Raw genomic sequence first — 27,513 nt, forward strand, 5'->3', positions numbered from 1 at the left:
TTGAAAGTCACTGATGGTGCTCTAGAGCTCACACAGAGCTTCACCAGCATTAGTGGGGGCAGGTGAAGAGGATATATACAGCTACAAACAAAAGTATGGTGAACTCCCTCTGTATATAAAACAATCTGCACTTCACAAAAATGAACTCAATCATCGGTGAAGAGTGGAATGCTACTGCTAAAGTGTCCGTACACTAGTTCTTATTTATGTAGATAAAGGAGGGGTCTAACCAAGATCTTATATAACAGTAACATTACCTCTTGAACTCAGTCCCACAGTTAATGAATACCAACACAGCATACACCTTCTTAACAACACTGTCAACCTGCACAGCTGCTTTGAGTGTCCTATCAACACGCATCCCAAGAAATCTCTGATCCTCCACACTGCCAAGAACCTTACCATTAATATTATATTCTGCCTTCAAATTTGACCTTCCAAAATGAACCACATCATACTTATCTGGATTGAACTCCATTTGGACTTCTTAGCCCAGTTCTGAATCCTATCGTTGTCCCACTGTAACCTCGGACAACCCTCCAGACTATCCACAAAACCCCCAACCTTTGTGTCATCAACTTACAAATCCACCCTTCTATTTTTTCCATCCAGATCGTCTATAAAAATCAGAAAGAGTAGAGGTGCCAGAACTGATTCCTGAGGCACACCACTGGTCACCGACCTCCACGTAGATTACGAACCATCTACAACCACCCTTTGCATTCAGTGGACAAGCCAATTCTGGATCCACAACACAAGTCTCCTTGGATCCCATGCCTCCTTACTTTCTGAATGAGCCTTGCAAGAGGAATCTTATTAAATGCCTTACACCACTTAAATCCATATATTACCACTTCCACTGCTCTACTTTCATCAATGTGTTTGGTTACATCCTCAAAGAACTCAATCAGGCTTGTAATGCCTGCTTTTGGCAAATCCATATTGATAATCCCTAATCAGATTATGTCTCTCCAAACGCAGAAATATATAGATAAGTTAAGTGAGTGGGCAAGGGTCTGGCAGATGAAATTCCACATTGGTAAATGCAAGGTCATCCACTTTGGAAGGAAAAATGGGAGAGCATATTATTTAAATGACAAAAAATTGAGCTATGCTACTGTGCAGAGGGACTTGGGAGTGCTTGTGCATGAATCACAATGGTGGTTTGCAGGTGCCGCAAACTATCAAGAAGGCAAATGTAATGTTGGCCTTCATGGCAAGAAGGATTGAATTTAAGAGCTGAGAGGTTATGCTGCAACTGTACAGGGTACTGGTCAGGCCACAACTGGAGTTCTGCATGCAGTTCTGGTCTCCTTACTTGAGGAAGGATATACTGGCTTTGGAGGCGGTGCAGAGGAAGTTCACCAGGTTGATTTCAGAGATGAGGACTATGACAAGAGATTAAGTCACCTGGGACTGTACTTGCTAGAATTCAGAAGAGTAAGAGCTCTTATAGAAACATAAAAAATCATGAAAGAAATAGAGACAAGAAAGTTGTTTCCACTGATAGGTGAGACTAGAATTAGGGGGACATAGCCTCAAGATTCGGGGGAGTAGATTTAGAATGGAGTTAAGGTTGGGGGTGTTGTGGATAGTGTGGAGGGCTATCAGAGGCTACAGCGGAACACTGACAGGATGCAAAACTGGGCTGAGAAGTGGCAGATGAAGTTCAACCCAGCTAAGTGTGAAGTGGTTCATTTTGGTAGGTCAAATATGATGGCAGAATATAGCATTAATGGTAAGACCCTTAATGGCAGTGGGAGGATCAGAGGGATTTTGGGGTCTGAGTTCATAGGACACTCAAAGCTGCTACGAAGGTTGACTCTGTGGTAAAGAAGGCATACGGTGCATTGGCCTTTATCAACCGTGGGATTGAGTTTAAGAGCCAAGAGGTAATGTTGCAGCTATGTAGGACCCTGGGCAGACCCCACTTGGAGTACTGTGCTCAGTTCTGGTCACCTCACTACAGGAAGGACGTGGAAACCATAGAAAGTGTGCAGTGGATATTTACAGGATGTTGCCTGAATTGGGGAGCAGACCTTATGAGAATAGGTTGAGCGAACTCAGCCTTTTTCCTTGAAACAGCGGAGGATGAGAGGTGACCTGATAGAGTTGTGCAAGATAACAAGAGGCATTGGACGTGTGGATAGTCAGAGACTTTTTCCCAGGGCTGAAATGGCTAACACGAGAGGGCACAGTTTTAAGGTGCATGGAAGTAGGTACAGAGCAGATGTAGGGTTACATTTTTTTTAATACACAGAGAGTGGTGAGTGCATGGAATGGGTTACCAGCGGCAATGGTGGAGGCGGAAATAATAGGATCTTTTAAGGGGCTCCTGGATAGGTACGTGGAGCTTAGAAAAATAGAGGGCAATGGGTAAGCCTAGGTAGTTCTAAGGTAACGACATGTTCAGCATAGCTTTGTGGGCCAAAGGGCCTGTATTGTGCTGTAGGTTTTCTATGTTTCTATGAACTGCTTCTCCCAGAGGATGGTGAATCTGTGGAATTCACTGCCCAATGAAACAGTAGAGGCTTCCTCAGTAAATTTCATCTTATGGTCTCTAAAAAAAAATCACTAGATTCTGGAATTGTTCCAGAGGACTGGATAATTGCAAATTTCACTCCACCCTTTAAGAATGGAGGGAGACAGAAGAAAGGAAATCATAGGCATCTGCCTCTACTTTCATACCAGAATCATTCTTACTATTGTGATGTGTGATGAGCAAACCAGGCAGAGATGGGGTCGAGTTGACCCCCCTGTGAACTATGCAGCTAACAAGAGAGAGAGAGAGAGAGAGAGAGAGAAAGAGGGGGGGAGGCCTCCTGCTGCAGATGCTGATAATGCGAGAGGGAGAGGGAGAGAGGGAGAGGGAGAGGGAGAGAGAGAGGGGGGAGAGGGAGAGAGAGAGGGGGGAGAGGGAGAGAGAGAGGGGGGAGAGGGAGAGAGAGAGGGGGGAGAGGGAGAGAGAATGATTTAGTATTATGACTTCTTCGATAATTGTTTACTTTTTCTCCAAGGATACTTTTGCCTGCTTGTGTGAATCCCTGCTGGCACAGCAAGGCAGTGCCAGGTGCCTGCTGAGACAGCAAGGCAGTTCCAGGTGATAGACATATGATAGATGGCTGGTACCCCAGCAGGGGAGATAAAAAGCGGGTCTGCTGAGACACAGGCAGACATGCCACGGGACACTGAACGAGCACTGTGCACCCACAGGAAGGTGGGGGCTTGGAGGATCGATTCGGCGGAATCGATCAGAGGCTCACAGTGTGTGAAGGCAGACCGGTGGGGGCTTGTGTGTGTGTCCACCCTCGCCTGGGTGACAGGCTCACCACTGAAGAATGGTCTGGCCAGGAACGGAGGGGTCACAGTCGGTGGCCGCAACAGCACAACAGGACAAGATAACAGAAGGTTTGCCTGCTGCAATTGCTCACCTCTCGCTCTCTCTCTCTCTCTCTCTCTCTCTCTCTCCAATGATACAACAGCAACTACCTCGACTTAAACTAAACTGAAATGAACAGAGCTCTGCACCATCATAAGACTATTCATTTACCCCTAGACTTCGATAGAGCTTGATTTTGATTTATATTTCTACACTTCTGTATATATCATTGCTAACCTGTTTTATATGTATATTTGCATTTTATAGTACTGTATTACTTAGTTTACTAATAAACACTTTTAGTTACAGTACCACCAGACTCCAACGCACCATTCCATTTCTGCTGGTTTGGTAACCCGGTCACGGCTGTGAAATTTGTTCTTACGTAGCAGCAGCTCTGTGCAATACATCAGTCACAATACAATAAGTAATATATTTTTAAAATAGTGCAAAGAGCAAATTAAGGAGGCAACATTCATGGACTGTTCAGAAATCTAATGGTGGAGGGGAAGAATCTATTCCTAAAACAATGAATGTGCATCTTCGGACTCCTGCGCCTCTTCTATGATGAGAATAACGAGAAGGGCAGGATCCCCAACGCCATCTTAAGGTAATGCCTTTTGAAGATGTCCTCGATGCCCTTGTTTAACCACGGTCATAATGTGTAACTAATTTTACAATCCACCTCAATTACTCTTTCACTTGCAATACCATTGATGAGCCTAGGGTTAATGGGAAAGGAAAGCCAACCCAAATCTCAGCTCCAATCTCGGCCCTGTGACTATCTCATAATGCAGAGGTGAAAGAGAACTTAGTGCCAGCCTGGACAGACAGTAACATAATTCAAAATGGTCCCTACTCAATCTCCTTGCACTATACCTGACTGAGAACTGGATAAGCTGACGCCAAGGATCACGATGTCAACGGGAGTGGCAAGTACCAGCAAATGTCGTATGTGAGGCTGGAATATTCCTGGAAATACAAGATTGGATTCTATTAGTCAGTCAGTTGCAGTTGGGAAAGGCCCATTACAAATACACCCTCCACGTGCAATACAAATACATTAAGCACAAAACCAAAGCTGTCCATGCAAGATTAGATAACCTCAAAAATAAAAATGCATGTAAAACACATACAATTATACAAAATCTTGTAAGACTGTACTTGGAGCACTGTGTGCAGTTCCAGTCCAATAGAGTGACACGATGGATGTGATTAAGAGAAGGTGCAGAAAGGATTCACAAGGATGTTACCAGGGTTAGAGGGTGTGAGTTATGAAACACAGATTGGATAGATTTGGACTGTTCTCCCTGGAGTGAAGAAAGTTGAGGGAAGGAAGGAAGTAAAACTGAAGAGCAAGGACAGTGTACATAGCATTTTTCTCAGTGTAACGGTTCTAAAGCACTGAAGACATAGGTTTAAGTTGCAAAGGAGAAGATCAAAAAGGAGACTGAAGTGCAAGTTTTTCTCCAAGGGGTAGAGGATATGTGGAATAAGCTGCCAACTGTGGTGCTAGTGGCAGCTGTAATTACGATGTTATAAAAGATATACACTCAGTGTCCACTATACTGGGTACATCTGCTCATTAATGTAAATATCTAATCAACCAATCAGAAAGTAGGTACGACCCAGACTGAAAAGGCATGCAGATAGAATGAGAGTCAGAGAAGCACAGCATAGAAACAGGCCCTTTGGCCTTTCTAGTCCATGCCAGAACAATTTAAACTGCCTATTCCCATTTACCTGCACTGGCACCAGAGCCCTCCATACTCCTACCATCCATTTTCCTATCCAAATTTTGTTTAAATATTAAAGACGAGTTTGCATGGATCACTTGTGCTGGGAGCTGGCACGATCCTCTGAGTGAAGAGGTTTCCCCTCATGTTCCCCTTTCACCTATTAAACAACAACCTCTGGTTGAGCCAACTTCAGTGGTGGAAGTCTGCTTGCATTTACCCTATCAATACCCAACTATGGCCTTCTTTCAGCCACGACTCAGTGATGTCCACAATATCATACCCAACAATCGCTAATTGTGCCACGAGTTCATCCACCTTATTCCCCAAATGCTACATGCATTTAAATACAGCAGCTTCAGTCCTGCATTATTTGTCCTTTTGAATTCTGCCTCTGTGGTGCAACTTAATTTATTGCTGTTTGCATTTGCACCCAGTCATTGGCTTGTCTTTCCTTACATTCACGTTACACCCATCATCTACTTCTAAACCTGCTGGCTCATCCTCAGCTCTATCATAATCATTCCCATCCCCCTGCCATATTAGTTTAAACCACACACAACAGCTCCAATAAACCTAACGTGGATAGACAACACACGACCCTGAACACACATTCACTGTCTTTAGGTACAGAAAGCATGGATTTGTACAGGAAATACAGGCAAATGGGATTTGACGAGCAACTTGTCAGCATGTAAGAGTCAGGCTAACAGTCTGATTTACAAGCTGCATATCCCTGTAAATCTATAATCGCCCTTCTCTTCCCATGGTTGACAAGTCTAGAACATTTAGTCAAGTGGAAAAAAGAAAGTTACTTAGGGTTTAGGAAACAAGAATCTGACAGGGCTCTACTGAGGTAAAAGGCAGCCAGGAAGGAGCTGAAGAATGGACCTTGGAGAGCTAGAAGGGGGCATGACAAGATAAGTCAAAGCCAGCATGGTTTCCCAAAAGGAAAATCCTGCCTGACAAACCTACTGCAATTCTTTGAGAAATTACAGGCAGGGTAGACAAAGGAGATGCAGTAGACGTGGTGTACTTGGATTTTCAAAAGGCCTTTGACAAGGTGCTGCACATGAGGTTACTTAACAAGATAAGAGCCCATGAAATTACAGGAAAGTTACTAGCGTGGGTGGAGCACTGGCTGGTCGGCAGAAAGCAGAGAGTGAGAATAAACAGATCCTATCCTGGCTGGCTGCCGGTTGCCAGTGGAATTTCACAGGGATCAGTGTAGGGACCACTGCTTTTTACGATGTATGTCAATGATTTGGACTATGGTATTAATGGATTTGTGGCAAAATTTGCTGATGATACAAAGATAGGTGGAGGAACGGGTAGTGTTGAGGAAAAAGAGCCTACAGAAAGATTTAGATAGTTTAGGGGAATGGGCAAAGAAGTGGCAAACTAAATACAATGTTGGAAAGTGTATGGTCATGCACTTTGGTGGAAGAAATAAACAGGCAGATTATTATTTAGATGGGGAGAGAATTCAAAATGCAGAGATGCAAAGAGACTTGGGAGTCCTTGTGGAAGATACCCTAAAGGTTAACATCCAGGTTGAGTCGGTTGTGAAGAACGTGAATGTAATGTTGACTTTCATCTCTTGAGGTACAGAATATAAGAGCAGGGATGTGATGTTGAGGCTCTATAAGGCACTCGTGAGACCACACTTGCAGTACTGTGTGCAGTTTTGGGCTCCTTATTTTAGAAAGAATATACTGACATTGGAGAGGGTTCAGAGAAAATTCACGAGAATGATTCCAGGAATGAAAGGATTACCTCATGAGGAATGTCTGGCAGCTCTTGGACTGTATTCCCTGGAGTTCAGGAGAATGAGGGGGGAATCTCATAGAAACATGCTAAATGTTAAAAGGCCTGAACAGATTAGATAAATGGCAGAGTTACTTTCCGTGGTAGGGGATTCTTGGACAAGAGGGCACAACTTCAGGATTGAAGGACATCCTTTTAGAGCTGAGATGAGAAGAAATTACTTTAGTCAGAGAGTGGTAAATCTGTGGAATTTGTTACCACAAGCGGCTGTGGAAGCCAAGTCATTGGGTGTATTTAAGGCAGAGATAGATAGGTTCTTAATCAGCCAGGGCATCAAAGGGTATGGGGTGAAAGCAGGGAATGGGGATGCCTAGAAGAATTGGATCACCCTATGATGAAATGGCGGAGCAGACTTGATGGGCCGAATGGTCTACTTCTGCTCCTATATCTTATAGTCTTATGAGAAGGCTTTAACGAATACAGAACACAGAACATTACAGTACAGTACAGGCCCTATGGCCCAAAATATTATTACAACCTTTTAACCTACTCCAAGATCAACCCTTTCGTTCTACATAACTCTCCATTTTTCAAACATCCATGTACCTATTTAAGAGTTTCTTAAATGCTCCTAATGATTCTATGTCTACAATCGCCAGTGACAGGACATTACATGCATCTACTACTCTAATGAAAATTAGAGGGATATGTAGGAAGGAAGTGTTAGGTTGATCTTAAGAGTAGGTTGAAAAGTAGTGAGTACTTGAAATGAGCTGCCAGAGGATGTTTAAGGGACATAGAAACATAGAAAACCTACAGCACAATTACGGCCCTTCGACCCACAATGCTGAGCCAAACATAATTACTTTAGAAAATACCTAAGGTTACCCATTGCCCTCTATTTTTCTAAGCTCCATTTACCTATCCAGGAGTCTCTTAAAAGACCTTGTCGTATCTGCCTTCACCAGTCTCTGGAAGCCCATTCCATGCACTCACTACTCTCTGCATAAAAAGCTTACCCCTGACGTTACCTCTGTACCTGCTTCCAAGCACCTTAAAACTGTGCCCTCTCGTGGTAGCCATTTTAGCCCTGGGGAAAAGCCTCTGATTATCCAAATGATCAATGCCTCTCATCATCTTATACACCTCTCTCAGGTCACCTCTCATCCTCCGTCGCTCCAAGGAGAAAAGGCCAAGTTCACTCAACCTATTCTCATGAGGCATGCTCCCCAATCCAGGCAACATCCTTGTAAATCTAGACATTTGGACAGGTACATGGTGGGGTACAGCTTATAAAACTTTATGGACCAAATGCAAGCAAGTGGTTCAAGCAGGGAGGATGCAGCAGTTGATATGGGCCAGCTTCCATACTGTATTACTCTAGGAGCCAGAGGGTAGAAAAAGCAGGTCATTTTAAGACACAAGACACAGCAGCAGAACAAGGCCAATTGGCCCATCAAGTCTGGTCCGGCATTCAACCAAGGCTGGTCCTTTATTCCCCTCCTCAGCCCCACTCACTGACCTTCTCCCCCATAATCTTTGACGCCTTGAGAAACCATCAAGCTCTGCCTTAAATACACTCAAAGATCTGGCCTCCACAGCTGCCTATGGTAGCAAATTCCACAAATTCACCACCATCTGGCTAAAGAACTTTTTCTCTGCATCTGCTTTAAATGGACACCCCTCTATCCTGAGCCCGAGCCCGAGTCCTCTTGTCCTAAGCTCCAGCACCATGGAGCACATCCTTTCAACATCTACTCTGTCTAGGCCTTTCAACATTCGAAAGGTTTCAATGAGATTACCCACTCCCCTACTACTTTCAAATTCCAACAAGTACAGACCCAGAGCTATCAAATTTTCCTTGTATTATAACCCTTTCATTCCTGGAAACATCCTTGTGGACTCCTCTGGACCCTCTCCAATGCCAGCATATCTTTTCTTAGATGAGGAGCCCTATACTGTTCACAATACTCAAAGTGAGGTCTCATAAAGTGTGCCTCATAAACCCTGCTCTTATATTCTAGACCACTTTAAATTAACGCTAACATTTTACTTGCCTTCCTCACCACCGACTCTACCTACAAGTTAACCTTCAGGGCATTCTGCACAAGATGCCTTTGCATCTCAGATTTTGGGATTATCTCCCCGTTTTGAAAATAGTCTGCATATTTATTTCTACTATCAAAGTGCATGAACATTGCATTTCATTTATCCCTACCTGCTCATTCTCCTAATCTATCTAAGTCCTCTGCAGCCTACCTGTTTCCTCAACACTACCTGCTCCTCCACCAATCTTCATATCATCTGCAAACTTGGCCTCCTATTCCATCATCTAAATTATTGATATACAACATAAAAAGTAGTCCCAAAACTGTTCCCTGTGGAACATCATTAGTCACTGGCAGCCAACTAGAAAAGGATGGTTTAATTCCCACTTGCTGCCTCCTACCTATCAGCCAATGCTCTAACCATGCCAGTAGCTTCCCTGTAATCCCATAGGCTCTTAACTTGGTAAGCAGCTTCATGTGTGGCACCTTGTCAAAGGCCTTACGAAAGTCCAAATATATAACACCCACTGCATCCCCTTTATCTATCCTACTTGCAATCTCCTCAAAGAATTACAACAGGTTCATCAGGCAAGATTTTCCCCTTGAGGAAAGCATGCTGACTTTGTCTTATCTTGTCCAATGTCATCAAGTACTCCATTATCTCATTCTTAACAACAGACTCCAACCACTGAGATCAGGCTAACTGGTCTATAATTTTCTTTCTGCTGCCTTCCTCAGTTCTGAAAGCATGGAGTGACTTTTGTAATTTTCCAGTCCTCTGGCACAATGCCAGAGTCCAATATATGTGAAAGATCATTACTAATGCCTCCACAAGCTCTGTCACTAGCTCTTTCAGAACCCTAGGGTGCAGTTCATCTGGTCCAGTGACTTATGTACCCTTAGGTCTTTCAGCTTTTTGAGCACCTTCTCCATTGTAATAGTAACTGCACTCACTTCTCTTCCCCTCACACCCTTCAACATCTGGCACACTGCTAGTGTCTTCCACAATGAAGACTGATGCAAAATGCTCAGTTCATCTGCCATCTCCTTATTCTTGTTATTATTTAGCCACATTTTCAGCAGTCCTATATCCATCTCATCTCTCTTTTACTTTTAACATACATGCTTGAAAAGCTTTTACTATTCACTTGGATATTGTTTGCTAGTTTGTTTTCATATTTCATTTTTTCCCTTTTAGTGAGCCTGTCTTCCCACCAATTTTTGCTTTGTTGTATGCCCTCTATTTTGTTTTTATATTAGCTTTGACTTCCCTTGTTAGCAACTGGTGTACTATTTTGCCATTTGAGTATTTCTTCATTTTTGGAATACATCTGTCCTGCATCCTCCTCATCTTTTCCAGAAATACATTCCATCTCTGCCAGCATCTCCTTCCAATTTACTTTGGCCAACTCCTCTCTCATAACACTGTAATTTCCTTTACTCCACTGAAATACTGCTACATCAGACTTTACTTTCTCCCTATCAAATTTCAAGTTGAACTCAATCATATTGTGATCACTGCCTCCTAAAGGTTCTTTTACCTTAGCTCCCTAACTACCTCCGTTCATTACATAACACCCAATCCAGCTAGTAGGCTCAACGACAAAATGCTCTAAAAAGCCATCTCATAGGCATCCAACAAATTCACTCTTGAGATCCATTTCTAACCTCATTTTCCCAATCAACCTACATGCTGAAATCTCCCATGCCTTTTTGACACACTTTTTTTATTTTCTTCTGTATTCTGTGGTCCACATCCTAGCTACTTTGGGAGGCCTGCATATAACTCCCATCAGGGCCCTTTTACCCTTGCAGTTTCTTATCTCAACACACAGGGATTCAACATCTTCCAATCCTATGTCACATCTTTCTACTAATTTGATGCCATTCTCTACTAGCAAAGCCACACCATCTCCTCTGAGTGCCTTCCTACTCTCCGATACAACGTGTAACTTTGGACATTTAGTTCCAACTACAACCATCCTTCAACCACAATTCAGTGATGGCCACATCATACCTTTTATCTGTAATAGTGCAACAAGATCATCTACCTTATTTCATATACTCCATGCATATATAACACTGAGTACTGTATTTGCTACCCTTTCTGATTCTGCATCCCTAATGTACTGATACTCACTCTTCTGGCTGCAATTTTGTCCTATCATCTGTCTGCCCTTCCTGACAGTCTGACTGCACACTATCTTTGGTTTTTTAACCATCCGTCCTATCCTGAGTCACTTCATTTCGGTTCCCACCCCTTTGACAAATGACTACCCTGGAGGTCCTGCTTCTCAGCTTTCTGCCTCGCTCTCTAAGTTCTCTTTTCAGGATCTCTTTGCTTTTTCTTCCTATGCAGCAAGATATCTGGCTGCTCTCCTTCCCTCCCCCTCATCCCAAAAATGCTGTGGGATCAAAATTTTGATGGAGAGTAGCAACAAAATCAACCAAATTACTCCTTCGGTTCACTAACACTTTTGTAATTAAATTACTCTGTCATGGAATGATTTAAGAGAAATGCTTGGTAGACCAGAACTGGTGGAGATTACAGAAGAGAAGTGGCACAATCATAAATTAATTTGAAAACAAAGGTGGAATTTTTAAAATAGCTAACTTACCAACTCTGGGTTTTACCAGTCCCAGCAAGATATCTGGCTGCTCTCCTTCCCTCCCCCTCATCCCAAAAATGCTGTGGGATCAAAATTTTGATGGAGAGTAGCAACAAAATCAACCAAATTACTCCTTCGGTTCACTAACACTTTTGTAATTAAATTACTCTGTCATGGAATGATTTAAGAGAAATGCTTGGTAGACCAGAACTGGTGGAGATTACAGAAGAGAAGTGGCACAATCATAAATTAATTTGAAAACAAAGGTGGAATTTTTAAAATAGCTAACTTACCAACTCTGGGTTTTACCAGTCCCACTGACAGAATTGTTTCACTCAGCCCATCAAAGTAAACCAAATCACCCCTGAAAAAGACAAGATGATAGGACCAGGCTCAAAGCAAGGTTATTCACAACAGTTTGTACAAGTTTACAGAATACAACCAGACTTCACTCGACCATAACACATTCTCATTCCTTAACTTACACCTTGTCTTTTTAAATAGACAATAGGTGCAGGAGTAGGCCATTCAGCTGTTCGAGCCAGCACCGCCATTCAATGTGATCATGGCTGATCATCCACAATCAGTAGATAGATAGATAGATACTTTATTCATCCCCATGGGGAAATTCAACTTTTTTTCCAATGTCCCATACACTTGTTGTAGCAAAACTAATTACATACAATACTTAACTCAGTAAAAAATATGATATGCATCTAAATCACTATCTCAAAAAGCATTAATAATAGCTTTTAAAAAGTTCTTAAGTCCTGGCGGTAGAATTGTAAAGCCTAATGGCATTGGGGAGTATTGACCTCTTCATCCTGTCTGAGGAGCATTGCATCGATAGTAACCTGTCGCTGAAACTGCTTCTCTGTCTCTGGATGGTGCTATGTAGAGGATGTTCAGAGTTATCCATAATTGACCGTAGCCTACTCAGCGCCCTTCGCTCAGCTACCGATGTTAAACTCTCCAGTACTTTGCCCACGACAGAGCCCGCCTTCCTTACCAGCTTATTAAGACGCTTATTAAGTACCCTGTTCCTGCCTTCTCCCCATATCCCTTGACTCCGCTATCTTTAAGACTCCTTCTTGAAAGCATCCAAAGAATTGGCCTCCACTGCCTTCTGAGGCAGAGCATTCAATAGATCCACAACTGTCTGAGTGAAAAAGTTTTTCCTCAACTCTGTTCTAAATGGCCTACCCCTTATTCTTAAACTGTGGCCTCTGGTTCTGGACTCCACCAACATCGGGAACATTTTTCCTGCCTCTAGCATGTCCAATCTTTTAATAATCTTATATGTTTCAATCAGATCCCCTCTCATCCTTCTAAATTCCAGTGTATACAAGCCCAGTCGCTCCAATCTTTCAACATATGATAGTCCCGCCATCCCGGGAATTAACCTCGTGAATGTACGCTGCACTCTCTCAATAGCAAGAATGTCCTTCCTCAAATTTGGAGACCAAAACTGAACACAATACTCCAGGTGTGATCTCACCAGGACCCTGTACAACTGCAGAAAGACCTCTTTGCTCCTGTACTCAACTCTCCTTGTTATGAAGGCCAACATGCCATTAGCTTTCTTCACTGCCTGCTGTACCTGCATGCTTACTTTCAGTGACTGATGAACAAGGACACCTAGATCTCGTTGTACTTCCCCTTTTCCTAACTTGACAGCATTCAGATAGTAATCTGCCTTCCTGTTCTTGCCACCAAAGTGGATAACCTCACATTTATCCACATTAAACAGCATCTGCCATGCATCTGTCAACTCACCCAACCTATCCAAATCACCCTGCATTCTCCTAACATCCTCCTCATATTTCACACTACTACCCAGCTTTGTGTCATCTGCAATTTTGCTAATGGTACTTTTAATCCCTTCATCTAAATCATTAATGTATAATGTAAATAGCTGCGGTCCCAGCACCGAACCTTGCAGTACTCCACTGGTCACAGCCTGCCATTCCGAAAGGGACCCGTTAATCGCTACTCTTTGTTTCCTGTCAGTCAGCCAATTTTCAATCCATGTCAGTACTCTGCCCCCAATACCATGTGCTTTAATTTTGCCCACTAATCCCCTATGTGGGACCTTATCAAAGGCTTTCTGAAAGTCCAGGTACACTATATCCACTGGCTCTCCCTTGTCCACTTTCATAGTTACATCCTCAAAAAATTCCAGAAGATTAGTCAAGTATGATTTCCCCTTCGTAAATGCATGCTGACTCGGACCGATCCTGTTACTGCTATCCAAATGTGCCGTTATTTCATCTTTTATAATTGATTCCAGCATCTTCCCTACCACTGATGTCAGGCTAACTGGTCTATAATTCCGTTTTCTCTCTCCCTCCTTTCTTAAAAAGTGGGATAACATTAGCTATCCTCCAATCCTCAGGAACTGATCTTGGATCTATAGAACATTGGAAAATGATTACCAACATGTCCACGATTTCTAGAGCCACCTCCTTAAGTACCCTGGGATGCAGACCATCAGGCCCTGGGGATTTATCGGCTTTCAGTCCCATCAGTCTACCCAACACCATTTTCTGCCTAATGTGAATTTCCTTTAGTTCCTCCATTACCCTAGGTCCTCTGGCCACTATTACATCTGGGAGATTGTCTGTGTCCTCCCTAGTGAAGACAGATCCAAAGTACCTGTTCAATTCGTCTGCCATTTCCTTGTTCCCCATAATAAATTCACCTGTTTCTGCATTCAAGGGCCCAACTTTGGTCTTAACTAATTTTTTCCTCTTCACATACCTAAAGAAGCTTTTACTATCCTCCTTTATATTCTTAGCTAGCTTACCTTCGTACCTCATCTTTTCTCCCCGTATTGCCTTTTTAGTAAACCTCTGTTGCTCTTTAAAAGTTTCCCAATCCTCTGGCTTCCCGCTCATCTTTGCTATGTTATCCTTCTTCTCTTTTATTTTTGTACTGTCCTTGACTTCCCTTGTCAGCCACGGTCACCCCCTACTCCCCTTAGAATCTTTCTTCCTCTTTGGAATAAACTGATCCTGCACCTTCTGAATTATTCCCAGAAATACCTGCCATTGTTGTTCCACTGTCATCCCTGCGAGGGTATCCTTCCAGTCAACTTTGGCTAGCTCCTCCCTCCTGGCTCCATAGTCCCTTTGTTCAACTTTAATACTGACACTTTCAATTTTCCCTTCTCCCTCTCAAATTGTAGATTAAAACTTATCATATTATGGTCACTACCTCCTAATAGCTCCTATACCTTGAGTTCCCTTATCAAATCCGGTTCGTTACACAATACTAGATCCAGAATTGCCTTCTCCCTGGTAGGCTCCAGTACAAGCTGCTCTAAGAATCCATCTCGGAGGCACTCCACTCCCTTTCTTGGGGTCCAGTATCCACCTGATTTTCCCAGTCTACCTGCATGTTGAAATCCCCCATTACAACCGTAGTATTACCTTTGCAACATGCTAATTTTAGCTCTGGATTTAACTTGCACCCTATATCCAGGCTACAATTTGGGAGCCTGTAGATAACTCCCATTAGGGTCTTTTTGCCCTTACAATTTCTCAGTTCTATCCATACTGACTCTACATCTCCTGATTCTATGTCACCCCTCGCAAGGGACTGAATTTCATTCCTCACCAGCAAAGCCACCCCACCCCCTCTGCCCACCTGTCCGTCCTTTCGATTGGATGTATATCCTTGAATATCATCCCTCAAGAAACTGATTGGAAAGCTGAGCCTATTGGGCCTGAACACCTCCCTCTGTAACTGGATCATAGACTTCCTGACTGGGAGATCTCAGTCAGTCCGGATCGGGAGCAGCGTCTCCAACACTATCATACTGAGCACGGGGGCTCCCCAGGGTTGCGTGCTCAGTCCACTGCTGTTCACTCTGCCGACCCACGACTGTGCTGCAACACACAGCTCGAACCATATCATCAAATTCGCCGATGACACCACCATCGTGGGTCTCATCAGCAAGAACGACGAGTCAGCTTACAGAGAGGAGGTGCAGCAGCTAACGGACTGGTGCAGATCCAACAACCTGCCTCTTAATGTGAACAAAAAAGATGGTTGTTGACTTCAGGAGGGCACAGAGCAACCACTCCCCGCTGAACAACGACGGCTCCTCGGTAGAGATCGTAAAGAGCACCAAATTTCTTGGTGTTCACCTAACGGAGAATCTCACCTGGTCCCTCAACACCAGCTCCATAGCAAAGAAAGCCCAGCAGCGTCTCTACTTTTTGCAAAGGCTGAGGAAAGTCCATCTCCCACCACCCATCCTCATCACATTCTACAGGGGTTGTATTGAGAGCATCCTGAGCAAATGCATCACTGCCCTACTGTCCTGTTTATTATTTATTGTAGTACCGGCACTGTTTTTGTACACTTTATGTAGTCCAGTGTAGGTCTGTAATATAGCTTTCTCTGTGTTTTTTTTTCTATTACATAGTTCAGTCTAGTTTTTTGTACTGTGTCACGTAAACATGGTCCTGAAAAACGTTGTCTCATTTTTACTATGCACTGTACCAGCAGTTATGGTCGAAATGACAATAAAAGTTGACTTGACTTGACTTGATATTCATTTCCCAGCCCTGGTCCTCTTGCAGCCATGTCTGTTATTCCTACAACATCATGCTTACCAACTTCCAACTGAGCTTCAAGCTCATCCACTTTATTTCTTATACTTCGCGCATTCATATATAATACTTTTAATCCATTACTCCTCTCGCTTATCACATCGGTCCCTATTGCACTTGGCCATACTCTCTGATCCCTTCCTGAGCTTTCTGCCCTGTCAATTCTGTTGTCTTTCTTAACTTTCCTTATTCTCTCTTTCCCTTTAACTCCATCCTTATATTTCCAGTTCGTCTCCTCCCCCCCCCCCCCCCCGCCCACTTGTTAGTTTAAACACACCCGTGTAGCAGTGGCAAACCTGTCTGCCAGAATGCTGGTCCCCCACCTGTTAAGGTGCAACCCGTCCCTTTTTCACTATTCATTCTTAACCCAAAATAGATCCCAGTGGTCTAAGAATCTAAAACCCTGCTTGCCGCACCAGCTCCTTAGCCACACATTGAGATCCCAATATCTCCCTGTTCCTGCTCTCACCAGCACGAGGAACTGGAAGCAAACCGGAGATAACCACCCTGGAGGTCCTGCTTTTCAGCCTTCTTCCAAGTTCTCTGAAGTCACGCTGCAGAATTTCTTTCCTCTTCCTCCCAATGTCATTTGTGCCCACATTCACTACCACTTCTGGATGGTCAACCTCACCCTTGAGGATGCTCTGCAATCGGTCCGTGACATTCTGGATCCTGGCTCCAGGGAGGCAACACACCATCCTTAAATCCCACCTATTGCCGCAGAAACTCCTTTCTGTACCTCTCACTATGGACTCCCCTACTACCATGGCTCTGCCTGTCGTTTGTCTCTTCAGCTTTGCTTCAGTGCCAATTTTTGACTTGCAAGCCTGTCGCCTCTAAGACTGGCAGTGTCTTCTGTCCCAACAGCTTCCAAGAGGGTGAACCTGTTTTCAAGTGGCACATCCCCCGGGGTCTCCTGTACTTCAAGCATCCATCCCTTCCTCATTGTCGCCCCCCCCCCCCCCCCTCTTCTGGTATCTTCAGTGTAACGATCTCGCTGTAGGTCCTGTACAGAAAACTCTCGGTTTCCTGGATGAACCTGAGATCATCCAGTTGCCTCTCCAGTGCCCCAACAGTGTCCTTCAGGAGCTGAACCTGTACACACTTATCACAGTTGTAGCAGCCGGAGGCACCATCAGTGTCCCTGACCTCCCACATCAGGCAAGCATCACACTGAATCAGTTTACCTGTCATCTCTTCACCACCTCTCACCCTCTTCAACTGTAGCGTAGTCTCCTCCCTCAGCCTCCTTGCCGAAGACTCTCAAGCCAAAGGCTCGCATTTTCCTCACAAGGCACTAGGCTGCTCCCTGAGTCAAAGCTCCACTCCTTTGCTGGCCATATTTAATTCTAATACCTAACATTTCCTTCCACCATTCCAACATCTTTGGCCACAGGTGAAGTCCCAAGGACTGGAGCATAGCCAATGTTAGTCCTCTGTTTAAAAAGGACAATACAGACAAACTGTGGAATCTGTGATTAGATCAGAGATAGGGACCAGATGCACTCACATTTCCTGAAAAAGTGCTTTGAGAGGTTGATCATGGTTAGAATTAATTCCTGCTGGAGCAAACACCTGGATATGTCGCAATTTCCTTATTGCCACAATAGGTCTACAGTGGATGCAGTCTGACTGGCTCTCCACTCAGCCTTGGATCACCTGGACAAAGCAATACCCATGTTAGGCTGCTGTTTATTAATTACTGCTTCGCATTCCACATACCCTCAGTTCTAATCAACAAACTCCAAATCCTGGGCTGCTGCATCTCCCTTTGGATACCTGACTTCCTCACCAGGAGACCAGTCAACGCAGATAGGAAATAACATCTCCTCACTGACAATAAACATCAACACCTCAAGGATGTGCGCTCAGCTCACTGCTTTCCTCTCTCTACACCCATGACCATGTGGCTTGACACAGCTCAAATGCTATCTATAAATCAGCTGATGACTCTGTTGTCGGCAGAATCTCAGATGGTAATGAGAGGGCATACAGAAGTGAGATAGTTCGGCAGGTTGACTGGTGTCAGTATCAGTAAGACCAAGGAATTGATTGTGGATTCAGGAAGGGAATTTGCGGAAATATACACCAGTTCTCATTGAAGGCTCAGCAGTGGAAAGGGTGAGCAGTTTCAAGTTCCTGGATGTCAACATCTCTGAGGATCTATCCTGGGCCTGACATATGATACAATTACAAAGAAGGAACGCCAATGTCTATATCTCATTAAGACTTGAGAAGACTTAGTAGGTCACCAAAGTCTAGCAAATTTCTACAGATGTTCTGCTTGCATCACCTTCTGGTATGGAAAAACCACTGCACAAGATAGAAAAAAGCTAGTGTCTTCAACTCAGCGAGTTCCATTAGGAGCACTAGCGTTCCCACCACCAGGATGTCTATAAAAAGGCAGCATCAATAATTAAGTACTCCCACCACAGAGCACATGCTCTTTTCTCAGAGAGGTGCTACAGGAGCCTGAAGACACAGAATTAACATTTCAGGAACAGCTTCTTCCCCTCAGCCATCACATTTCTGAATGGATAATGAACCCATGAACACTACCTCCATATTCTCTCTTCCCCCCCCCCCCACCACTTTTTGCACTATTTACTCAATCTAACTTACTTCATCTAACAGAGCAGACGACGTAGTAGCGGGTGACGGAGTAGAGGGAGACAGAGTAGGAAGGCTTTGGCTCGAGAGGCTTCGGCGAGCAGAGGCCAAGGACGAGCTTGCTCCCAGTGAGGTAAGGCCAGGTAAGCTCCCTTAATTAATCTAATTAGCTTAGAAGTAGGTAATGGAGGCAGCAGTTAGGACAGTTGAGTGCTCCATTTGCGATATGTGGGAAGTCAGGGTGAGCACAATTGTCTCTGATGACTACACCTGAAAAAGGTGCATCCAGCTGCAGCTCCTGACAAACCGTGTTAGGGAACTGGAGCTGGAGATGGATGAACTTCGGATCATTCGGGAGGCAGAAATAAACAGGAGTAACAGGGAGATGGTCACCCCTAAGCGTCAGGAGACAGGGTGACTGTCAGGAGAGGGAAGGGGATTAGACAGAATGAGCAGAGCACCCCGGTGGCCGTTCCCATCAATAATAAGTATACCGTTTTGGATACTTTTGGTGGGGACGACCTACCAGGGACAAGATGCAGTGGTTGCATCTCTGGCACCGAGACTGGACCCTCAGCTCAGAAGGGAAGGAGGGAAAAGAGGAGAGTAGTAGTGATAGGGGATTCCATAGTTAGGGGATGGATAAGAAGTTCTGTGGAAGAGATCGAGAATCCCAGATGGTTTGTTGCCTCCCTGGTGCCAGGGTCCACGATATCTCGGATCGAGTTCTCAGTATTCTCGAGAGGGAGGGTGAGCAGCCGGATGTCGTAGTCCATGTAGGGACCAAATGACGTGGGTAGGAAGAGTGAGGAGGTCCTGAAAGGTGAGTTTAGGGAGTTAGGTGCCAAGTTAAAGGACAGGACCACCAGGATAGCAATCTCAGGATTGCTACCAGTGCCACATGCGGATTTAGAAATAGTAAGATAGCGCAGATCAACACGTGGTTGAAGACATGGTTTAGGAGGGAGGGCTTCAGATTTATAGATAATTGAGCAGTTTTCCAGGGAAGGTGGGACCTGTTCCAGAGGGATGGTTTACATCTAAACTGGAGGGGAACAAATATTCTTGCAGGTAGGTTTGCTAGAGAGGCTCCAGTGGATTTAAACTAGATACGGCTGGGGGGGAGGGGAACCAGAGAGTAGGAACAGATGTATGGGAGAAGGAAGAAAAAGAAGATAGTAAAGTTGTTTGCTCCTTTGGAGAGAAACAGAGAGTAATTTCTTAAATGCATTTTAATGCTAGGAGCATTGTAATGTAAGGAGTTTCTTCTTTATGTTACTGCCTATGTTAATCAAAATGCCTTCTTTGTTTTGTTAAAAGTAGGAATGCTTCTTTGTTATGATAACTAGAGAGAGAGTACTTTCTCTCACAGCTTTGTTTGGGTTAAAATTACTGATAACGAGAATTGTATTCATTTGTTAACCAATTGGGATAGATGTTACTCGCTCTTCTGGGTCTGTAAGCTATTGCTGGCAAGCTTTGGGAGGGAGTCGGCACGAGGGGGTAAGTGAGAGAGGACGCGATACTGTAAACTGGGCGACGGAACGGACCCCAAGCGGGGGTCCGAGGCCAAGGTTTTCAGCGAGGAGAGGAGACAAAGACAGACGTGCCAGGGGCACTTGATTGATCACTTCGGGTGGTCCTGAGCTACAAGTCGAGGAGATCTGAGGGGATCAAATGGTAGCCAGAAGACTTCATTAATTGAGCTCCAACGGTTGTGCACGAAGTGGTTTGGACTTTGATGAGTTTTGGCACCTTTTCTTTTCCTTCATATATACTGTATCATTATTAATCACTTAGTTCTAGTAAGATCTATAAAGTGTAATCATTTAATCGCTTATGGTGTACTGTCTGTTAATTGGCGAGGTGGGGGCATCACACAGCATCCACACAAGCTGATTACCCAGTTTGGCGGGGCCAAAGGCTGTTCCCCAAGACAGAAGTGAGCTGAGCGAGCCTGAGGCTTACCAGGTGGTTACAGTAAGAAAGGCGGTTGAGCTTAGAGCATGGATTGATACCTGGAAATATGAAGTTGTAGCTATTAGTGAAACATGGTTGCAGGAGGGGTGTGATTGGCAACTAAATATTCCTGGATTTCATTGCTTCAGGTGTGACAGAATCGGAGGGACAAGAGGGGGAGGTGTTGCGTTGCTTGTCAGAGAAAATATTACAGCGGTGCTCTAGCAGGATAGATTAGAGGGCTCATCTAGGGAGTCTATTTGGTGGAATTGAGGAATGGGAAAGGTGTAGTAACACTTATAGGGGTGTATTATAGACCACCTAATGGGGAGTGAAAATTGGAGCAGCAAATTTCTAAGGAGATTGCAGATCTTTGTCGTAAGCACAGGGTTGTGATTGTGGGAGATTTTAATTTTCCCACAGACTGGGAAGCCCATACTGTAAAAGAGCTGGATGGTTAAGAGTTCGTAAAATGTGTGCAGGATAGTTTTTTTGCAGCAATACATAGAGGTACCAACTAGAGAAGGGGCAGTGTTGGATCTCCTGTTCGGGAATGAGATAAGTCAGGTGACGAAGGAATGTGTTGGGGAGCACTTCGGGTCCAGTGATCGCAATGCCTGAAGATACGAGTTTGGTTTGGCAAATAGGGTGGAAGTAAATCCGAAAGGTTTCTACAGTTATATTAAAAGCAAGAGGATAGTGAGGGATAAAATTGGTTCCTTAGAGAATCAGGGTGGTCAGCTATGTGTGGAGCCGAGGGAGATGGGAGAGATTTTGAACGATTTCTTCTCTTCGGTATTCACTAAGGAGAAGAGAAGGATATTGAATTGTGTAAGGTGTGGGAAACAAGTAAGGAAGTTATGGAACCTATGACAATTAAAGAGGTGGAAGTACTGGCACTTTTAAGAAATTTAAAAGTGGATAAATCTCCGGGTCCTGACAGGATTTTCCCCAGGACCTTGAGGGAAGTTTGTGTAGAGATAGCAGGAGCTCGGACGGAGATCTTTCAGATGTCATTAGAAACGGGGATTGTGCCGGAGGATTGGCGTATTGCTCATGTGGTTCCATTGTTTAAAAAGGGTTCTAGAAGTAAGCCTAGCAATTATAGACCTGTCAGTTTGACATCAGTGGTGGGTAAATTAATGGAAAGTATTCTTAGAGATAGTATTTATAATTATCTGGATAGACAGGATCTGATTAGGAGTAGCCAGCATGGATTTGTGCGTGGAAGGTCATGTTTGACAAACCTTATTGAATTTTTTGAAGAAGTTACGAGGAATGTTGACGAGGGTAAGGCAGTGGATGTAGTCTATATGGACTTCAGCAAGGCCTTTGACAAAGTTCCACATGGAAGGTTAGTTAAGAAGGTTCAGTCGTTAGGTATTAATGCTGGAGTAATAAAATGGATTCAACAGTGGCTAGATGGGAGATGCCAGAGAGCAGTGGTGGATAATTGTTTATCGGGATGGAGGCCGGTGACTAGTGGGGTGCCTCAGGGATCTGTTTTGGGCCCAATGTTGTTTGTAATATACATAAATGATCTGGATGATGGGGTGGTAAATTGGATTAGTAAGTATGCCGATGATACTAAGGTAGGAGGTGTTGTGGATAATGAGGTGGGTTTTCAAAGCTTGCAGGGAGATTTATGCCGGTTAGAAGAATGGGCTGAACGTTGGCAGATGGAGTTTAATGCTGATAAGTGTGAGGTTCTACATTTTGGCAGGAATAATCCAAATAGAACATACATGGTAAATGGTAGGGTATTGAAGAATGCAGTGGAACAGAGTGATCTAGGAATAATGGTGTATAGTTCCTGAAGGTGCAATCTCATGTGGATAGGGTGGTGAAGAAAGCTTTTGGTATGCTGGCCTTTAGAAATCAGAGCATTGTGTATAGGAGTTGGGATGTAATGTTAAAATTGTACAAGGCATTGGTAAGGCCGAATTTGGAGTATTGTGTACAGTTCTGGTCACCGAATTATAGGAAAGATGTGAACAAAATAGAGAGAGTACGGAGAAGATTTACTAGAATGTTACCTAGGTTTCAGTACCAAGTTACAGGGAAAGGTTGAACAAGTTAGGTCTTTGTACTTTGGAGCATAGCATGTTGAGGGGGGGGACTTGATAGAGGTATTTAAAATTATGAGGGGGATAAATACGAGTTGAGGTGGATAGGCTTTTTCCATTGAGAGTAGGGAAGATTCAAACAAGAGGACTTGAGTTGAGAGGTAGGGGGCAAAAGTTTAGGGGTAACACGAGGAGGAACTTTATTCAGAAAATGGTAGCTGTGTGGAACGAGCTTCCAGTAGAAGTGGTAGAGGCAGGTTCGATATTGTCATTTAAAGTAAAATTGGATAGGAATATGGACAGGAAAGGAATGGAGGGTTATGGGCTGAGTGCAGGTCAGTGGGACTAGGTGAGAGTAAGTATTCAGCACGGACTAGAAGGGCCTAGATGGCCTGTTTCTGTGCTGTAATTGTTATATGATTATATGGTTTTATATACAGGTACTTATTGTAATTTATAGCTTTTTATTATTATGTACTGCTACCACAAAACAACAGATTTCACAACATACCTGTCGTATCTGTACTGGTATAAGTACACTTTAGCAACAGCGTCCCATTATTGACCGATGAATGAGTTTATTCTTGTGAAGTGCAGACACTTCATATACTGAGAGAGTTCACAACAATTTTGTTGATAGCTGTATATATCCTCTTCCCTCCCTCTACTAATGCTGGCAAAGCACTTCGAGCTCCACAGCACCATCAGTGACTTTCAAACCAAACAGCCTAAATGGTATCTTCATTACTGCAGGCAACTTTAAGCATGCAAACCCAAAGACATGGGTTTTTGGGTTTGCCTAAGTTACCACCAGTATGTTGCTTTTGCTACCAGAGGTGAAAATACATTATAGCTGGTTTATGCTAACATGCCAAACGGGTTAAACCAGTTCTAAAAGTGGTGAAAACCTGGACTATAGGACTACTTTCATAATACAAACTGGAGAATGTTCAGGTGAGGCTGCTAACTATGGCAACCATAGTTGTGACCAGCTACATAGAGAAGTGTACAGAGGATGTTACCATCATAAAACACATCCAGGTCTCATAAGGGTCTCCCTACCATCCATCGGGGACATTTATCAGGAAATCTGCATACACAGTATTATTAAGAATCTCACCCATCCATCCAGCATTCTGTTTGACTTCTATCATCAGGATGAGACGCCAATACATAAAAACAAGAACAGTCAGGAATTGAAACAGTTTCTTCCCCAGACTATTAGGCTTCGAACTCCCAGCCGCATCATATCATGCGTCACTGGTTAATCTGTTCCATACCTTAAATATTTAATATTAATGCATTTTAGTTTGTTATTTACGTGTGATTTGTCTGTAGATTTTATCCTTACCTTCATGTTATGTTGTGGGGTTTTTTTGGAGCTTAGAAAAATAGAGGGCTATGGGTAACCCTAGGTAATTTCTAAAGTACATACGTGTTCAGCACAGCTTAGGTTTTGCTATAGGTTTTCAATGTGCTTTACACCCTGGCTGGAAGAAATGTTGTCTCATTTCTATATACATTAATGTAGTTAAATGACAATAAGCTTCACTTAATTTGACATGCAGTGATATTAAACCTGAGACCAATTCTAATTTATTTTACTTGTGCACAAGAACAAGATCATGGACCCCTGTCACCCACACTGCTCTGAAGCCAGGATAGAAAACTGCGCTTTTTTAAATACAAAATTGACCTATCAGTTACAGATATTGACCATTTGGTAAGTTGTATATATTTGAATTCCTGACTTGCAAGATCAATCGCCAATCAAAATAAAAATATTAACAGTCAATAGAAACCACAAGCTCACTCTTTCAAGTTTCTAAAGCAATTGTTCCTTCATTGTTGGATGTGTTTCATATCCTTCCATTATTCATATCTCGCCTGTCTCCACCATGAGCACTAGCCTCCCCACCACGACGACATCTTCAAAAGGAAATGCCTCAGAAAGGCAGCAACCCTCCACCCAGTACATGCTCTTTTCTCAGGAGCCTGAAAACACCAGCTCATTCAAGAATGGCTTTTTCCCATCCACCATCATATTTCTGAATGGACCATAAACCATGCAATTATGGCTGGAATGTCCTCAAAAGACATGAAGTTGATGAATTACTGGGCTTTGTAAACATCTAAATATGGTTTTTGAACTGTAAGATTGAACCTACCTTCCAACAACTTAACATATGGAGGTAGACTTTCCCTTGCAAGTAATAAATTCACTAATAATTTGATCCACTCTGAATTTGTTGTAGTTTGTTACTGTATGTTAGAAGACCTAGCTGAACATTACTCAACAGAATTAGAGGCTCCACCAAGATACGCTTGACAGCAACACAGGGAATTCCAAGAACGGGGCTCCCTAGGGGAATTGGGTTAGCAAAACTGCATGAGAAGAATAAACAATGTAGTATTATTGCCAGTCAATTGAGGAAAAGGAAAAAAAAGGAGATAATCCTAAGGCATCTGCACCTCTTCCCAAAGAGGGGGAATGGGATGATGATGATGACGACAACTATTTCTTTCCTGCCCCTTATACTCTCCCAACCCTCACCACCACCTGCAAATGAGGAAGTTGTACTAACAGCTCCAGCAGAAGACTCCCCACCCAACAACAGCAACAGCCATTAGGAATCCCAAGCACAACAGATGTATCTAGCCCCAGCAAGGAGGGATCGACGACAAGCGGTGGCAGACTCGTTGGGATGGACCTCTTGGTGCCTAGGAGTCCCAACAAGGCTTTGAACTAAGACACTTTCATAGCATACCTGACAGGGACCCATTAGGAGTATATAGACCCTGGTCCACAACACAATTAAGAGATATGGTAGGTCAATCTAATCCAGAAACCAATTTAGGGAAAGCTGTTGAGAAACTCTTGTATTATGTCATGAACCAAGTATAATGGATATAGAAACTTTAACAAGGGCATGGCTGGGACCGGCGTCTGGATCCTTACAAGGACACTTACAGGTTTTCAGCAACACCGTTATGAACAGAGTCCCAGGCCACATATTATGCCAAATGACCAGTTTTATACAGCCCTTTATGATGGGCTAGATGGAGCCTTCCCTAAGGTCAATGGTCCAAAATTATGAGAACCCAACAGAAAAAGAGATGAGTCAATAGAGGAACTTGTTCAGAAGGTAGTACAAAATTTGGAACAGTATTCATGATTACCATAGAAACAGGCCTTCGTGCCAACAGTGAGTACTATTGTTAATGGGTTACCACCAGAATTGCAATCTGCACTAAGCTGGCTTGCCTAGGTTGGTGTTCAAAGAGTTTAATTGAAATATTGTTTACACTAAAGTGGATTTTAGATTATGCAGCAATTATAAGGCCGCTCCGAAATATATCTCTTCCTAATCAATCAGGTCCATCACATTGGACCTCAGAAGCTGAGGAGGCATTTGACTTTGTAAAAGAGGCGATGATACCAGCCTCAGCTTTGGGCCTCCCAAACAATAGTAAAGAGTTTCATCTTTCCATTCACCATAAGAATGATTTTGCTCAGGCTGTTTTGACTCAGGACAACAGGAGAAGACAAAAGGCCAATTGCTTATTTCAGTGTTAGTTCGACCATAACCAGAAGTCTACCAGGTTGACTTCCAGCAGTGATAGCTTCCTTGCTTCTTTCTTCAGCATATGCAGTCTCTGACTCTTAATCATCTTACTTCTGTCCATGTCCCACATTCAGTGGAAATGTTACTGACTGACAGTGCCACATAACACCTTAATCCCGCTAGACAAACTAAGTACGAAATCAAGTTATTAACAAACTTGAATGTTAGAATTACTTGCTGTAAAACACTTAACCCAGCCACTGGACAAATGGATGAGGTCTCTATGGGCAATAAAGCTGCAGGTTATACTGCAAAAGAGGCAATTAGGCCCACCTTTGTTGTGCCAGAAACAAGTACAGTTGGCCCTAACCTCCCACTTAGGAGGTAACACCAGTCCACTGCCTCATCAGACGAAAGGAAGTTGTAAGCAGGGAAGAAGGGTTGACAGCAGGGAACAACTGAAATGCTGACTCCATTCTATACTTGGGTCCATGTCCATCGCCATTTGTGCCAAGTGTTCCAACTTCCACCATTCCCTCACCGTTGGTAAACTCCCGGGACATTCAAAACCGTCTGTTGCTTGCAGCATGAGAGATAGATCGCCGTTAAAAAAAAATGCCTTGAATGTGGATCACACCTTGGTCGAGTGGTTGAATCAGCAATGTTGTGTTAGGCAGCAGGAAACGCACTGTTATGTTAGGATGAATGCTGTCCAAATGTTTAGGATGGGCTGGCACATTGTCAAGCAACAAAAGAACTTTAAAGGCAAGATTCTGTTCCAGGCAGTAGCATCCCAGAGCTGTGTTACCTTCACCTGATGCCACGCTGTTTATAATTTCCAAACTTTTTTTCAAGTGTTAAAGCGGTTCTCTGCTGCTCGGCTGATGGCCCAGGACATGACATCGGACGCTTAGGAGGCATAGTTAAATATTTCAAGCACATAATCACTGCACCGTAGGTAAAACTGACAGAAGTTTAAGAGCGCAAGATCGCACATCCACACCTTGCCAAAATCAATGCGAGACTGGCGGGAATGGGATGATGAGGCGCATGCACCTGACTTGTATTGGTGGGAAAGCGGTGCTTCTCATCTCAACAGCGCAACTGTGTGGCATGCGCACATGACTTGTATTGGCGGGAAAACAGTGCTCCTC

The 27,513-nt window shown here is 43.6% G+C and overlaps 1 protein-coding gene across 2 annotated transcripts in view; it reads right to left on the bottom strand.

Moving 5' to 3' along the window:
• nup155 (nucleoporin 155) overlaps window positions 1–27,513 on the bottom strand; it is a 278,025-nt gene that overhangs the window by 219,832 nt on the left and 30,680 nt on the right. For both annotated transcript variants that reach the window (XM_073047830.1, XM_073047831.1), the window contains 2 exons: window positions 11,833–11,903; window positions 4,259–4,351 (listed from right to left, as the gene is read on the bottom strand). In XM_073047830.1, the coding sequence (XP_072903931.1) occupies window positions 4,259–4,351; window positions 11,833–11,903 (164 nt within the window). The remainder of the gene's footprint in view (window positions 1–4,258; window positions 4,352–11,832; window positions 11,904–27,513) is intronic.

Source organism: Hemitrygon akajei, chromosome 6 (assembly GCF_048418815.1).
Source record: "Hemitrygon akajei chromosome 6, sHemAka1.3, whole genome shotgun sequence".
NCBI lineage: Eukaryota > Metazoa > Chordata > Chondrichthyes > Myliobatiformes > Dasyatidae > Hemitrygon > Hemitrygon akajei.